This window comes from Amaranthus tricolor, chromosome 1 (genome assembly GCF_026212465.1).
Source record: "Amaranthus tricolor cultivar Red isolate AtriRed21 chromosome 1, ASM2621246v1, whole genome shotgun sequence".
In the NCBI taxonomy this organism is placed as follows: Eukaryota; Viridiplantae; Streptophyta; class Magnoliopsida; order Caryophyllales; family Amaranthaceae; genus Amaranthus; species Amaranthus tricolor.
In genome coordinates, this window is record NC_080047.1 from 5425362 (window position 1) to 5441210 (window position 15849).

Sequence of the window (15849 nt, forward strand, 5' to 3'; positions counted from 1 at the left end):
TAGGTGGGCGGGTATTATCCGTCCAAATTTAAATGTTTTTTTGAAAAATGTTGTCTAAACTCGCCCGTTTTTCGAGCCTGACGGATAGCCCACCCATGGACAACTATATGACATTCATTCACATTTATTTTAAAAAAAGTTTATAAATGTAGAAAACTTGATTCACATCTATAAATGACGCTAGTATTTCAACCAGAAATAATTTGTTTATCCCAGAGAAGTATAGACGAATCCTCAACAAGTGTTGACTAAAACAATCAAACTGATTTTTAACAATATACTACACATGCCAAAAACGAATGTCATAAGAAGCAAAAATCCGTCAAGATACTAAAAAAGTGCGAGTACAAACGTTGGATAAAGGATGCCAATGTAGGGATTTCATCAGACCACTTGGTAGTTTTCTGTGTAGAGCTGGACTTTCTGAGTAAATTTGGGAGGAGGTCCACCTTTTAATGGCAAGATGTTGGTAACCTGCATAGATCACAAGAAAAAGAACGCTACCATGAGTAATCTAAGAGAAAAAGGTAAACCGGATAATAATTTAGTAAATCTATGATTATTAAGGCTGAGCAAAACTATATAATGATCCAAATATCCGATTTGAAAATCCGGATATTGGATACAGATTCAGATATCAAAATGTTGGAATTCGGATTTCAGATATCTGACTTTTGAAATAGTCGAAAATTGGATATCTGTCATTGTTTCGGATATACACATATTTTACGTTGTTCGGATATCCGATAATCATAAGAATAAAATTATATTTTTCTAAAGAAATCAATTTGACTAATTTCAGATATCCAATTGGAATTTTTCAATCAATCCTAATTGACATTGGATATCGGATATTGATCACCTAATGATTATAGTTATATCACAATCTCTCATATTGATTTGTTTGGTTCATGTCGCCAATTACATGGGTTGGACATAAGCTTTTGGCCTTATTGTATTATATAATACATGTAATAAGACAACTACAACAATGCTAAAGCCTTAATACGAGGTCATCTATATAAATCGGGTCCAGTATTTGTTTACCTTTAATTCACCAAATGTATTTGTAGCAGTGAACCTCACAGAAATGGGGAAGAAGGAAGATGGGTCAGCAGCAGGTACAACAAACTCCAAAGCCCCACTGCAACATCAAGAAAAAACAATTACCAATCATGAATCCCACCTCATGATCTTTTCACAACAAAATTCTTATTTAACGACTATCTTGTCATTGGGATAGAAAAGACAACTATAGAAGCTAGTAAGATGTTCACCTGCGATTACTGTCATCGATCAGAACAATGGACCATTCGAAAACAGAATTTCTAGCATCATATCTGCGAAACAAATTATACACGAGCGTAAGATTTTCCAGCTCAGCAGACATAAACTTTACCCTAACAATATGAAAGCAGAACATTACTTTTATCATGCAAACAAAGTCAAAATGTACATCTAAGTAGTTCAGAATCTTCAGCAAATTGTGTTTCAAAATTAAATTAGTATATCTAGGGACTGTCAGAGGTCCATGAACTTATTGGACCCGCCTCAGAGCTGATCCTAGTTTTAGGATTTTTGGTTCAGTTTTTTGAGACCCAATAGGCTGGATCCAAAAGAAGTAAATGGGTCTTGGTTTGCTTCCAATAATTTAGACCCATATCCAACCACAACATGCTCTAAATTCATCCTATGATCAATTAAACACCTATTTTAGACCTCTGATCAATTTTAGACCTATACAATAACCCATTATGATCCAAGTTAGTCCTGAAAAATGAGAAAATGATGATATAAGAACAATTCCAGGAAGACCAATTTAAGACCCATTTAACCTAGACCCATTAAAACCAGCGTGTCTGAGTCCAAAACATTTTGATATTTATGAGTCAAGGTTTCATCAAGGTCCGCACAAAAAAAATGAGTGGGTCTTAATTATAACAAACCTTAACTATTTTTTGCAATAAGAACTTATCTATCGTACACAATAACATAACCGATTCAACCAACCTGAGCCCGCTTTTTTTTACTGTTGTGCAAAAAACTATAAAAACAAATGTCGAGTCATTTACCTCCAGTCCCCCTCAATTTGTGTTACATTTGGTGCATCTCTAAGAGCAGGGAGAGGCACCGAAATAACAACATTTTGTAGATCAAACCTTGATGAAGCTTCATACTCGATGTTGACATATGTTTCACTTCCAGAAACAGAAGGCCAACAATTTACTGTGAAATAACAGAAAAGATAATATGTGAAAAGAAACAAAAAGACCCAATAGTCGCAAGGAACACAGATAAAGTATACGCAAAAACTCACTTGTCAATGGAACAATTGATTCATCTGTACTCTGCATTCTCCATCTTACAAGCGCAACACCATCACCTTGGCCACTGGGAAAAGGCCTATTAGGATCTTTTAGACCCAAAATACCTTCATTTGAATATAGCTCTTTGTTGATATTGGGGTGCGTTTTGAACATGACATTAGGATTTCCACCGGATTCAACCTATACATTAAAAAGTTGACAACATTTATGGACAAAAAGCAGGGGCCAAGAATACAAAATGTACAAATAACAAACAGGCCCTTGCATATATCACATATTCCTGATAATTAAATCAGAAGAATTATTGTGGTTATATTTAACAGTTTAGTGAGCTTAAAAAAGGTCAAGTTTCATCACAATGAAGCTTTTTTTTGACATTTGACGACATAAAAATATCAAGTTGGTGAGAAAGCATTACATAAAGAGGCAGTTCAGGACGCCAGAAGGTAGCAAACTAGGGCAGCAACTAGAAGTACCTGAACTTGGATGTACGCATCTTTCTCCTCCAAAATCTGAAGTGATAAATTCCCTTGAACATCAAAGCTACTGAGCCCTCCGTCTCGTTTGAGTGCCACGTTGAGTTTCTCCTCCACAGTCAATGTTAGGGGATCAGTAAGTGGGGGAGCAGCAGCCTTAGTCTTGCTTGCAATTGGTGGCACATCCTCAACAATCATTTCACCTTCTGCTTTCAAAGACTCCAAGAATTTGTTTGTACCTTGCGATTTACCAAGCTTCATGCCAAAGCCCTTAGCCGGGGCACTAACAGGTGCAGGTGCACGAGCTGATCCAGGCACACATAGAATCAGAAACGAACAACCACACACTATTTTGATAAGAATAATACAACTGAAAGTACAGCTAGTACTCTCGTATTTTTAAAATTTTATAACTTTAGAATAGCAGAAGCTGTGAATTTAAGGCAGGATCAATATTATAAATCTGTATCGAATTAGATCCGCCATTTGATTTGATTTGATTCGGTACACTGAGAACTCTGGAAAAAAATACAAAATGGAAAGCCAAACTTCTTTTGATGTGTATCAGTAACCAAATGCCTACAATTACGAAGTTAACTACAACAATATGGGAGTTGGAGAGTTATGCTTGCTTCCATCCACATAATATTGATGAACATAGTATTTAAGACCTAACACTTATCCTGGTTACCCAAAAGCTTCTGAAGAAGCTCTCAACCTCATAAGATACTCCTTGCCATTACCAAGAAAAGATAGATTATGTAGACTATTAAGTATCACAATTGGAAAGAAGATACCTTTTGACTTTGCAGGGAATGAATCCATGTCCGTTGGCATTCCAAACCCAGCATTACTGCTAAAACCACTGTTACTGCTAGATATGCTCATGTCATTGAAGCTACTTTCAAGTCTTCCAGAACCCATGGATGACATATATCCTCCTTTATCACCCCTGTTCTTTTCAGCCTGTCAAATTTATAAAGAAAATTAACAAAGAAAGACATATAGTGGCATGAAAAGCAGAAAAACAAAATGAATACCTTTGTTTTCTCAATTTCCAAGGCTTTACGCTTCATTATATCCTTGGTTTCATTGATCTTGCTTGCCTGCACCAGCTTGTACAACTTCTCTTCATGACTTTCCATCTCACAGTACTGCTTCACCTGTGCAACAGTGACACTTTCCTTGTGCCCGAGAGAAATGACTTCATCAAAGGAAAAAAAGAGCTCGAATGCTGCTTTACATACTCCCTCTTCATCCAAAGAATAAGCATACTCAGGTAACTTTGTATGCTTAAGGAATACCAAAAATGGAGCAATAAATTCTACTCAAACTGCATTCAGCAACATGAAAGACAATACACTTCCCTAATGTCATTCAATGACTTCCACCTAGGCAGGATTTAGGAGTTGGATGTACACAACCTTACTCTTGTTAGTGATAACAAAGATGTTGTTTCTTATTGATCTATCACAGAAATCACCTTCAACTTCACATAAATAAGTGCGCATGATTTAGTGATTCATTTTTATAAAGTCCATTATAATCTGAAGAACAAATAATCTAAATATTTTCGCATGCAAGCAACTAATAAGGCATATTTCTAATCCCTCAAAATACCATTTATTTAGATAATGGATAACTGAAAAAGGAACTTAAAACTCCATAATGTATGCAACTAGGAAGGCATTAAAGAACAATGCATAAAACACATGAAGGAGCACGAGAATATCAATTGGTCGACTTTAATTTTCTCATTTAACAAACTTGATATAGTAAACAAACATTTAACCAACAGTGTCAACCAAAAGACATCAAGATTCTCCTGTAACCATGAACTAAAACAAATAAAGGATACTAGCTTAGAAAGCATCCTCAGAGTCTCCAAGTCTTCCAAAATATTACTCTGCTTGTTTGTAACAACAAGCAAATAGAGAGCTTCTATCGGCTGGTAGACATATCGGACATTCTCAGTCTCAACATATGTATGTTGCTTTCCTGTTCCAACCAACTTGGGGAAGGCAGCAAGAAGGCCTTCAATTCGTATGCGGGACATGTCCACAAATTGCCTCGAGACAAGAGCTGTCAAAAATTAACATCAGAGTGCCAGATATAACTCAATCGTAAACACAAAAACAAGTGTTCATCCAATCCTTAAAAATCTCACTGCAACTAATCGTGGAAGAAACATCTCATCACTAATAATCTAAATACCGATACCATTAATGACCAAAAGGCAGACACCAAAGAACCTCAAGTATAACTTTACCATAAGCAAACATAAACTTAATTCTTGAAAAAGTATCACAACAATGCCATACCCTTAATCTCAACAATATGGGGGATAGTCAATTGTAATTTAACTAGAATGCCATGCATGAAAAGTAATGTAACACCTACTGTAAATAATTAAAAATTAATGGGACTGTCATGCATCAGAAGTAAAGATATTTCCTACTTTAGATATTTATAATTTCACTAGGCTGTCATGCACTAGACAAAAGCCAACTAAATTCAACATACCAGAGTCGCAAAAGGACCAAATGAAAGTAGCACATAATTATGCTTTCGATGACATCGGCCAGGGTGGAGCGGGTCTCAGAGCAACAACAGTAATATAGATATAATAAATTTTTTAAAAGAGATGCATGTTTTTGGTGTAATTTCGATTTAATGCATATTCTTGAAATTCTGCAGCTGTGAGCAATAATTGCACAGCAATCCATCTGATTTCTACCTTATTTTTTCTTTTTCCTTCTTTGTTCTTAATATTTTTTAGACAAGTTGACACAATATAATAAGATCTCAGTTCATTTAAGATACGGCATGAAATATGGTGGTGATGTATATAAACCAGCAGATAGTGAAGATCATAGGATGCAATGAAACTTCAAAAGAAAAATATCTGAAATCGGTGTAGAATATAACAAACATTCAAACTAACAATGGCACATAAAATTCAACAATCACATCCAAGATAACTAAAAAGAGAAAAATCATCTAACCTTTTCCAGACTTACTGATGATAGAAGCTGCAAGAACAACCTATATCATCAATATCCAAGCAATTAGAATCATAGCATATTGGAAAGTGTTAATAAAAATAAGAATTCAAAAATACAAGAAAAAGTTCCTTAAATGAATATATCATTGTCAATTAAATAGCTAGCATAATCCTATTTGTTGGCATCATACCAATACGCAGCCTGCCACTCTAAAGTTCAATAAGGTGTAATATTGATTGTATACTTGAAAGAATGCATCAACATCAATTAAATAGCTAGCTTAAACTCATTTGTAGGGATCATACCAATACCCTGTTTATAGGGACCGGATCATACCAATTTATGTTGATTGTTCGGCAACTAAAATCCATTTCATTTACTCCCTCCAAAAACCAAATGATCAATGTTATAAAAGGTTCAATCACGATTAAGTTGACAATTAGTTCAGCAAATTAAAAAGATCGAGCAAGAAATAATGAAATCAGCATGAAAAAAGTTTACTTTTATTGTCAATTTATTCCAACCTTAATGCAAAAGTGATTTATCAGCGGCAAAGGTAAACGGTATAGTTAACGCCAAGAGCTAGGACAACCACACAATATTACAATTGTTCAATTGTACAAATCACCATCCTTAGAAATATTTGTCAAGAGTACTACAAAAGATGTGCCACTCAAACACTCATACTCACTCCATTAGGATACTATAAAATAGTCGAACACATACAATCTTGAGTTGCATAGCTATAAAGGGACGGTATTATCAAAAATAGATGAAACTTCATTAAAGTGGGGCGGGCTGATTTTTTATCCCTAATTTATATTAGGTAGTTGATTGTAATATTAACATAGCAAAAAAGTCTTGTGAAATAAAAGATAGATTAAGCATTTAGTTGATGACAAACCCGTCCCCTTGAAAAAATTGGTCAAGTTTCCCCACTCTTACCAACATAGACATAATGAAAAATACAGATGCTCAATTCAGTCAAATCACGTCTTAAGGCGATTAATCAGATGATCCAAATTTAATTTAGCATCCATAAAGACATCACATAACTACCATTGAACCCCCAATCGACCACAGCGCACCAAAACAGTTGCAATCAGACACCAAACGAAAAACAAGTTGTTCGATTGCATCGTAGCAAATCCTCCACAAAAGTTCAAGTTCAAACATGAATGTAAGACAACATTGACAATAAAACGTAAATAAACCGATAACAAATGTGACATACCATTTTCACAACCTTGAAAAACCTTACTGCGGGAAATCAATTCGAATCTGGAGAAACAACAATGTCATAGCATTTAATCAGTGCAACTAAAATCACAACCGAAAAACAAAAATTAAAATGAAGAGGATCCATGTCTGCAGATCACGAAAAGAATTGCTTAAATAAGGCATAATTAACAACTGCAGAGTAAATTAACTAACTTTATAAACAATTGAATCTGAGTTAACCTAATAACATGGATTGATCGAATAAACAAAGTATTGAATCAAACATTTTAGATCCGATGCAAGAATGATGAAATTAATCCAGAAAACAATGGCAGATCTGAAAACGATATTGATAATACAATTAATCGAGGAAAATTAGTGAGAACCTTGCTGTGGATCTAATTACTTGGAAAATGTAATTGGATTGAATGCGAAAAATGGGGGCACGAAAGGCGCTACCTTCAAATTTCTCTCTCCTGTCTTTCCGAGAACCTTGCTTCACCTTGATGTATTATACCGGAAGTAATTCACTGCAAGTACCGGTAGGGAAAAATATCATTGTTAAAAACAATTAATAAAATTTAGATAATTTATACTCCATTATTAGTGCCATTTATTTTTTTTACTATAATTTATTTTAAATTTATAAGTTAAATTATAATTATGTGTAATTTTGTTTGATTCATCTCAATATAAGGATTATTAAAATGAAAAATTACCTAGAATAATCCAACCTTTTATGATTTTTCTATAATAATTCCACTTAATGAATAATCCTAACTTTAAGAGGTATTTACCTAGAGTAAAGTTGGGTAACCCGATGACCTGCTATAATAGCTAATTCAGCAAAAAAAAATAAATTGAAAAATAATTTAAAATTAGAGAAAAATTTTGAATACTTACTTAAAAAATTCTACATAATAAAAAAATCATAAATATTTTTGAATAATTTTTTAATATTTTTCTCAACATTTTATTTTAATTTATCTTTTTATAAAAAAAAATAAAACATGCTATAGCAAGTCATCCAGTCACCGGGTTTACTCTAGGAAAATACCTCTTAAAGTTGGGATTATTCATGGTTAATCAATAGGTGGCATTATTGTAGGAAAATCATGAATAGGTTGGATTATTCTAGATAATTTTTCCTTATTAATATCAATTTTTTATAATTTTTAACTAAAAACAATTTGACATATTGAAGGCTAAAATATTGATTTGATAAATGTGAAAAATTAAATGAAACTAATAGGTTGAATAGGTGGTAGTATATTATAAGAGTAGTAGTAAAGCTTAATAGATGTATTTAACAGTTATAAGTTTGAAATTGTTTTACTGAGATAGACTTGATTATTTTTAAATTATAAATAAATTACCTTCAAATTATAAAAAATATCACTTATTGTAAATAAACATATAAAGATTATAATAGTATATTGGGTCAACCACACAACCTAAGATTATAATGAATCGTATAAAGACTATAAGTCTGTGAATGGGAGATGGGGTATCCGGTTGCGGCCTGTGGGTTTTGGGGGAATTTCAATATTTCTTATTTTTTTTATTTTTTACTTTGGAAAAAGTACCTTAAATTATCTAATTTTTTTATTGGTTTTTCTATAGTAATTTAAACTTTTGATTAATCATGTATAATTCTAATTTTAAGATCTGATTTTCACAGGTTAATTACTTGAAAAATCCAAAATATTAAAAATTAAAAGTTAAAATCTAATAATAAACTTAATTAATTTTTCTATTATATCTTTTTTAATTTTCAATTTTTTTATAAGTTAATTTTGTATTACTTTTTATTTGTTTTATGCAAAATGACTTGTTGGATAGGTAAGAGGTTAAATTGGTACATTTTCAGCAAATACCCCTTATAATTGGGATTATCCATGTTTATCAAAATTTGAGAAAGAGTGATAGAGAGGAGACTTAGACATGAAACGGTAATTAGGGAGAACCAATTCGGTTTTATGCCAGGAAGGTCAACAATGGAGACAATTCATGTTTTAAGGAGACTGATGGAGAAGTATAGGGAGCGAAAGAAGGATTTACATATGATGTTCATTGACTTGGAGAAATCGTATGACAGCATACCACGAGGCGTCATCTGGGATAGCCTCAAGGCTAGAGGTATTTCTTCAGTGTACATTGAGGCAATATGGAATATGTATGACAGAGTGTCGTCCAACATCCAAATACCGGTGGGGATAACAGAGCCTTTTCCGGTTAAAGTTGGGCTACATCAGGAATCAACTCTAAACTCGTTCATTTTTACTATCATTATGGAAGAGATTTCACAATCTAATTGGGAGATGGTACCGTGGTGCATGCTTTTCGCAGACGACATAGTGCTGGTAGCAGAAACTAGTGAGGAGGTTAGTAATAAATTAGATGAGTGGAGGGAAGCTTTAGAAAGTAAAGGATTGCGCATTAGTCGTACGAAGACTGAGTATTTGCGATGTGACTTTAGTAGGACAACACCGGTTGGGGAACCAGAGGTCTCCATTGGAGAGGCAGTTGTTAAATGTACGACGAAGTACAAGTATTTGGGATTGATCATTCAAAGGGATAGAGAGATTGACGGAGATGTAAACCATTGCATACAGGCGAGTTGGATCAAGTGGCGTGCAGCCACCGCGGTACTATGTGAAAGGAAATTTCCAAGCAGGTTAAAAGGAAAATTCTACTGGGCGGCTATCAGACCTGCTCTGCTATATGGGAACGAATGCTGGCCTGTTAAGAAGTCTTTTGAATATAAGATGGAAGTTAAAGAAATGCGTATGCTGAGGTGGATGTGTGGGCACATATTGATGGATAGAATTAGAAACCAAGAGTTTAGAGACAAACTAGGAGTAGCCCCTATTTCAGGAAAAATGCGCGAAAATAGATTGAGATGGTTTGGACATGTGCAGAGAAAGACTCTCGCCGCCCCTGTGAGGAGAGTAGAAAGTATTATAGTAGAGGGTAAGAGGAGTCGAGGACGACCCAAGAGAACTTGGGACGAATGGATAAAAATCGACTTGCGGGAGCTAAACCTCTCCAAGGGCCTGACTAGGGATAGAGGTAGTTGGAGGCGTCATATCCATGTTTTAGATTACTGATGTCCTCGTATGTTCCTGTCATCCCGCTCCTCCCGTTTCTTTATGAGTTTTCTTGTCCCCTTTTATTCTGTAGGTGGGTCTACTTATTTTCTTTTATAGGTCTTTTCTCTCATGTAGCTATGTTTTCGTATCTTTCTCGAGTCGGGGGACTCCTTTGGCCGCACTCTCCTTCAAGGGTATGAGTTGTCGCCGTCCTTCCCTCCCAAGACCCTGTCCATAGTTTTCTATTAGCGGGATATACTGGGTTGGATGATGATGATCAAAATTTGAGATTATTATAAGACAATCATTAAAAATTGAATTATTTTGGATAATTTTTTATTTTTTTTTACCCTAACGTTATTCTAACAATAAAAGTTTGATAGTATCATGGTCGAAGAAGATCAAATAACACAAGGTACCCTTGATAACCTAAAAAACTTAGGGTTAACATTTATAAAGTGATAAAACACAGAGGGTACCATTGATAATTATATATATTGAACACATTATTCTTAAAATAGTAACCTGAAATTTTTCAAACGTTGATTATCAATTGAAAACATCTTCTTGTCAATTTTATCATTAACCCCACCTTAAGTGAAAGTTACTTAATAAAGTTGGAGTAATGAAATATAGTTGTGTTGTATTATCAGTATATTACTAGTGTGAAAACTCGTGCAATGCACGGTTTTTTTAGCATCCGCATATATAAATACATATATATGATATTAAAAAAATTAAGCCAAAGATATTATACAGTAAAAACACGCAATTTCAACAGTAATATATGTGTAAATTAACTCTGTGATTAACGTTAACAATATACTATGCAATATATTATATCCTCTAATTTACTCAATCTAACTATAAATAAATGTTAGTCAAAGATATTGGTCAAGATAAAATAACATGTAATTTTTCTTTAACTAATAAATGAGTCGTTCCATTTAGCAAACTTTCTTTAGTTATGACACTTGAAAATTTTCAAGATTTTTTAAGTATATGTACTACTTCATTATTTATTATGCCATAATATGTATATTTTAATCAATTTGAAAGAATTAAAGTGGTAAGAAATTCAGAGATGTTATAGTATGATACTATAATATATGAGATGATACGATGAGAATTTCATATAGGAAAGGAAGGAGTAACGGCTAAATATATATAACAAAAAAGAAAGCATCATGATTCATTCATAATAGGATCATAATACATGTTGCATGTAATATGCATAATGCATTACATCCCTTTATTTATACTTCAAGTACATAGTAGAACCACATATATAAAATCCTTAGAAGAAAGGATTAGTTGGGAACTGCAATACAAGCATTGTTTTGCTCAAGGAATTCGAATTCAACCAATTTGATGCTTTTGATCCATGCTTGTTCAACAACTTTAGCTTTAACCTTGTGAAGCAATGCATCACCAACAGCTACCTCCATTTCAATATGGTACATGAGTCCACTAACCATTTGTTCTGCTGCTTTTAATGCCTTTTCAAATCTCACACATTGTCCTGGCTGCAAACACACACCAATTACAAAGATTACTGCTCATTAAATCATGTGCACATCTTATTCATGTAAAGTTACACATGTCATTTTCTACAAAGGGTCAGTTGGAAATAATATTTTTGTTAGTTTAATCATTAACAAGGATATATAAGATTGCGTACATTCGTGATCCAACCCTCTCAAATGAGAGTCACTTAATGACATTAAGTAAGAAGAGGGAGAGAGAATTAATTGAATTGATCTCTAGTTGGTGAAAATCAGACCCCAGTCGATCACAATGCAAGGCATATATCTTCTACCATTAGGCTATAATATATTTTGGAAATACAACAATTAGCTAGCATTATTTCTGCCGTTGAAACATTGAAATTCTTTCTAAATTAAAGGGTAAAAAAAAAGTTCAAAATCATGATCAATTGTTTATCATTAAATTTTGATGCTTAGCATAATGGTGGAAGAATGTCTGTTTATAATTAAGATCCTGAGTTTGATTCTCATTTAGTTTTCTTCTTTTTCTAGCCTAATTTCTAAGCCAGAAATGAATAAATAAATAAATAAATAATGCTTACATGCTGATTGTTGTACTCATTGACAGCCCATGCACAAACCTCTTGAATCTTTGGACTTTTTACGTCCACAGGCTTTAGACCTCCAACAATACAATCAGAACTCATTTTTGAATGAGAATAAATGTAAATAAGTGTGTGGATGTATGTAGTGTTTATCTAATTTGTGTTGGGTTACTCAATTTATATTATGGAAATTGGAATCTAAGATATTCGTTTCCCCATCTTTAGACTTAGTGGATATGTGAATATATTTATTGTTAAGTTTTTCGGTTCATAATAAGCAAACTCAGTTTATAAATTTATCAAAATAGAGACTCGCACAATAAGACATATATTTATATTTTTTAATATATATATATATATATATATATATATATATATATATATATATATATATATATATATAATTTCTTAACCATTAATATCAACCACTAGATCTTATATTCATTGACTTTAATTTCTTAACCATTAATATCAAAAATTATTTAGGATAAAATGTAGAATTTTCTTAGTTTTTAGTTGATTGTATGATATAATTATTCTTATCAAAATAGAAAATAAAGATAAATTGATCAAATATGTTTTTTTGAGAATAAATTTAATATTTATGCTTAGTTATCTTTTGATTCTTGTTGAGAATTTAAAGGACTTTTCAAGATAAAAATACCCTTCACAATCATGGAGAGCGAATTTTATCTTCTCATATATTCTTGATCGCTTTTAAATTATAACTTGAACATTAATTTGACAATGAATTGTGAGTTGTACACAAAATAAACCGTTAATATATATGTTGTCAATTTTTTGTCTTTACTATGTTATGTACTTATTTATGAAATTTTTTTTTAACTTTATAATTTCATCCATAAAATTAGTTGTATTTACTTACTAAAACAATGATTTTATATATAGAATTCAAAAAAGAAGTAATGATTTTGTAAACACTTCATATTATTAATTAAATTTGGCATTTCCATTGTATTTGATATAGTTAATAACAATTGATATAATAGGAATGCACCAAACATTTAGTGCAAATTTGCAAGAAAAAGTCCAATGTGAAACCTACATAATGCATGTTTTTAAAAAAAGAGGAGCATATGCTTATCAAACATGTGATTGGTTTCATGAATTTATTATTGTTTTTACCCTAATTTATATGCCATTAAGAGATAAATATGAAGCATAGAAATATAGTAATGGCATTATTTATAATTGTGATTATTTTTAATGATAAAAAAAGTGTATACGTAAGAGCAAATTATCCTAACTCTTCATGTAAATGCACAAAGTATCTTAATTTATCACTTCGATACCTTTCTAGTTTCAATAAATCATATTAATATGATTATTATGCTTTCTATATACGAGTATAAAAGGAATGATTTTTCTCAATTATAATACCTTTTACAAATCTAAGACCTTATATAAAAAAGTGTTAATGATTTATATGGAAACTAAACTTGATTCTCGAAGAAAACCATGTTTAACATATCGAAAATATAATGCAAATACAAATAAACAAACCGATTTGTATTTTCCTTGTGTGGATGGCAATGGAACTCCTTGCTTTGTAAATCACCAAATGGACACCATGAAGATAAGATTGCGACAATCAGAGAAGTCACTCGGAAACTTGATATGAGTAGAAGGCGTTCATGCACTTTCCTATTGTGATATTTCTCCCACAAAGGTGCTTGAGACGATAAATTGTAATTTAACTAGAATGCCATGCATGAAAAGTAATGTAACACCTACTGTAAATAATTAAAAATTAATGGGACTGTCATGCATCAGAAGTAAAGATATTTCCTACTTTAGATATTTATAATTTCACTAGGCTGTCATGCACTAGACAAAAGCCAACTAAATTCAACATACCAGAGTCGCAAAAGGACCAAATGAAAGTAGCACATAATTATGCTTTCGATGACATCGGCCAGGGTGGAGCGGGTCTCAAAGCAACAACAGTAATATAGATATAATGAATTTTTTAAAAGAGATGCATGTTTTTGGTGTAATTTCGATTTAATGCATATTCTTGAAATTCTGCAGCTGTGAGCAATAATTGCACAGCAATCCATCTGATTTCTACCTTATTTTTTCTTTTTCCTTCTTTGTTCTTAATATTTTTTAGACAAGTTGACACAATATAATAAGATCTCAGTTCATTTAAGATACGGCATGAAATATGGTGGTGATGTATAAAAACCAGCAGATAGTGAAGATCATAGGATGCAATGAAACTTCAAAAGAAAAATATCTGAAATCGGTGTAGAATATAACAAACATTCAAACTAACAATGGCACATAAAATTCAACAATCACATCCAAGATAACTAAAAAGAGAAAAATCATCTAACCTTTTCCAGACTTACTGATGATAGAAGCTGCAAGAACAACCTATATCATCAATATCCAAGCAATTAGAATCATAGCATATTGGAAAGTGTTAATAAAAATAAGAATTCAAAAATACAAGAAAAAGTTCCTTAAATGAATATATCATTGTCAATTAAATAGCTAGCATAATCCTATTTGTTGGCATCATACCAATACGCAGCCTGCCACTCTAAAGTTCAATAAGGTGTAATATTGATTGTATACTTGAAAGAATGCATCAACATCAATTAAATAGCTAGCTTAAACTCATTTGTAGGGATCATACCAATACCCTGTTTATAGGGACCGGATCATACCAATTTATGTTGATTGTTCGGCAACTAAAATCCATTTCATTTACTCCCTCCAAAAACCAAATGATCAATGTTATAAAAGGTTCAATCACGATTAAGTTGACAATTAGTTCAGCAAATTAAAAAGATCGAGCAAGAAATAATGAAATCAGCATGAAAAAAGTTTACTTTTATTGTCAATTTATTCCAACCTTAATGCAAAAGTGATTTATCAGCGGCAAAGGTAAACGGTATAGTTAACGCCAAGAGCTAGGACAACCACACAATATTACAATTGTTCAATTGTACAAATCACCATCCTTAGAAATATTTGTCAAGAGTACTACAAAAGATGTGCCACTCAAACACTCATACTCACTCCATTAGGATACTATAAAATAGTCGAACACATACAATCTTGAGTTGCATAGCTATAAAGGGACGGTATTATCAAAAATAGATGAAACTTCATTAAAGTGGGGCGGGCTGATTTTTTATCCCTAATTTATATTAGGTAGTTGATTGTAATATTAACATAGCAAAAAAGTCTTGTGAAATAAAAGATAGATTAAGCATTTAGTTGATGACAAACCCGTCCCCTTGAAAAAATTGGTCAAGTTTCCCCACTCTTACCAACATAGACATAATGAAAAATACAGATGCTCAATTCAGTCAAATCACGTCTTAAGGCGATTAATCAGATGATCCAAATTTAATTTAGCATCCATAAAGACATCACATAACTACCATTGAACCCCCAATCGACCACAGCGCACCAAAACAGTTGCAATCAGACACCAAACGAAAAACAAGTTGTTCGATTGCATCGTAGCAAATCCTCCACAAAAGTTCAAGTTCAAACATGAATGTAAGACAACATTGACAATAAAACGTAAATAAACCGATAACAAATGTGACATACCATTTTCACAACCTTGAAAAACCTTACTGCGGGAAATCAATT

General features: G+C 32.5%; 3 protein-coding genes across 4 annotated transcripts; 1 reads left to right on the forward strand and 2 right to left on the reverse strand.

The window, feature by feature from the left end:
* Positions 1–221: 221 nt before the first annotated feature.
* On the reverse strand, positions 222–7606 carry LOC130814213 (coatomer subunit delta). 2 transcript variants are annotated; one of them, XM_057680302.1, is made up of 12 exons: positions 7489–7606; positions 7043–7089; positions 5809–5848; positions 4662–4885; positions 3844–4086; positions 3601–3769; positions 2804–3108; positions 2318–2507; positions 2073–2226; positions 1278–1340; positions 1048–1144; positions 222–474 (listed from the first exon to the last, which is right to left on the reverse strand). In XM_057680302.1, the coding sequence occupies exons 2-12, from the start codon at positions 7043–7045 to the stop codon at positions 385–387; spliced, it is 1578 nt and encodes a 525-aa protein (XP_057536285.1). In that variant the 5' UTR covers positions 7046–7089; positions 7489–7606; the 3' UTR covers positions 222–384. The 2 variants fall into 2 exon arrangements, with proteins under 2 accessions (XP_057536285.1, XP_057536278.1); XM_057680295.1 differs by having other exon boundaries at positions 7416–7581.
* Positions 7607–9026: 1420 nt separating this feature from the next.
* LOC130818029 (uncharacterized) lies at positions 9027–10151 on the forward strand. Its single transcript, XM_057684085.1, has 3 exons — positions 9027–9118; positions 9215–9358; positions 9611–10151. The coding sequence occupies exons 1-3, from the start codon at positions 9027–9029 to the stop codon at positions 10137–10139; spliced, it is 765 nt and encodes a 254-aa protein (XP_057540068.1). The 3' UTR covers positions 10140–10151.
* Positions 10152–11287: 1136 nt separating this feature from the next.
* On the reverse strand, positions 11288–12575 carry LOC130820268 (cysteine proteinase inhibitor 6-like). Its single transcript, XM_057685585.1, has 2 exons — positions 12211–12575; positions 11288–11647 (listed from the first exon to the last, which is right to left on the reverse strand). Exons 1-2 carry the CDS (start codon positions 12313–12315, stop codon positions 11432–11434), a joined length of 321 nt encoding a protein of 106 aa, XP_057541568.1. The 5' UTR covers positions 12316–12575; the 3' UTR covers positions 11288–11431.
* Between the last annotated feature and the right edge of the window lie 3274 nt (positions 12576–15849).

What these genes read in the sequence shown, in the direction of transcription:
- LOC130820268 (XM_057685585.1), bottom strand. Translation starts at nt 12,315, where the DNA reads ATGAGTTCTGATTGTATTGTTGGAGGTCTAAAGCCTGTGGACGTAAAA. An exon ending in ATGAGTACAACAATCAGCAT is followed by an intron (nt 11,648 to 12,210) that starts GTAAGCATTATT and finishes GTGTGTTTGCAG; the next exon opens with CCAGGACAATGTGTGAGATT.
- LOC130818029 (XM_057684085.1), top strand. Translation starts at nt 9,027, where the DNA reads ATGGAGACAATTCATGTTTTAAGGAGACTGATGGAGAAGTATAGGGAG. An exon ending in TTCATTGACTTGGAGAAATC is followed by an intron (nt 9,119 to 9,214) that starts GTATGACAGCAT and finishes TATGTATGACAG; the next exon opens with AGTGTCGTCCAACATCCAAA. An exon ending in TCTAATTGGGAGATGGTACC is followed by an intron (nt 9,359 to 9,610) that starts GTGGTGCATGCT and finishes TCAAAGGGATAG; the next exon opens with AGAGATTGACGGAGATGTAA.
- LOC130814213 (XM_057680302.1), bottom strand. An exon ending in ATTCCCTGCAAAGTCAAAAG is followed by an intron (nt 3,109 to 3,600) that starts GTATCTTCTTTC and finishes TGCCTGGATCAG; the next exon opens with CTCGTGCACCTGCACCTGTT. An exon ending in ATACATTTGGTGAATTAAAG is followed by an intron (nt 475 to 1,047) that starts GTAAACAAATAC and finishes TGATCTATGCAG; the next exon opens with GTTACCAACATCTTGCCATT.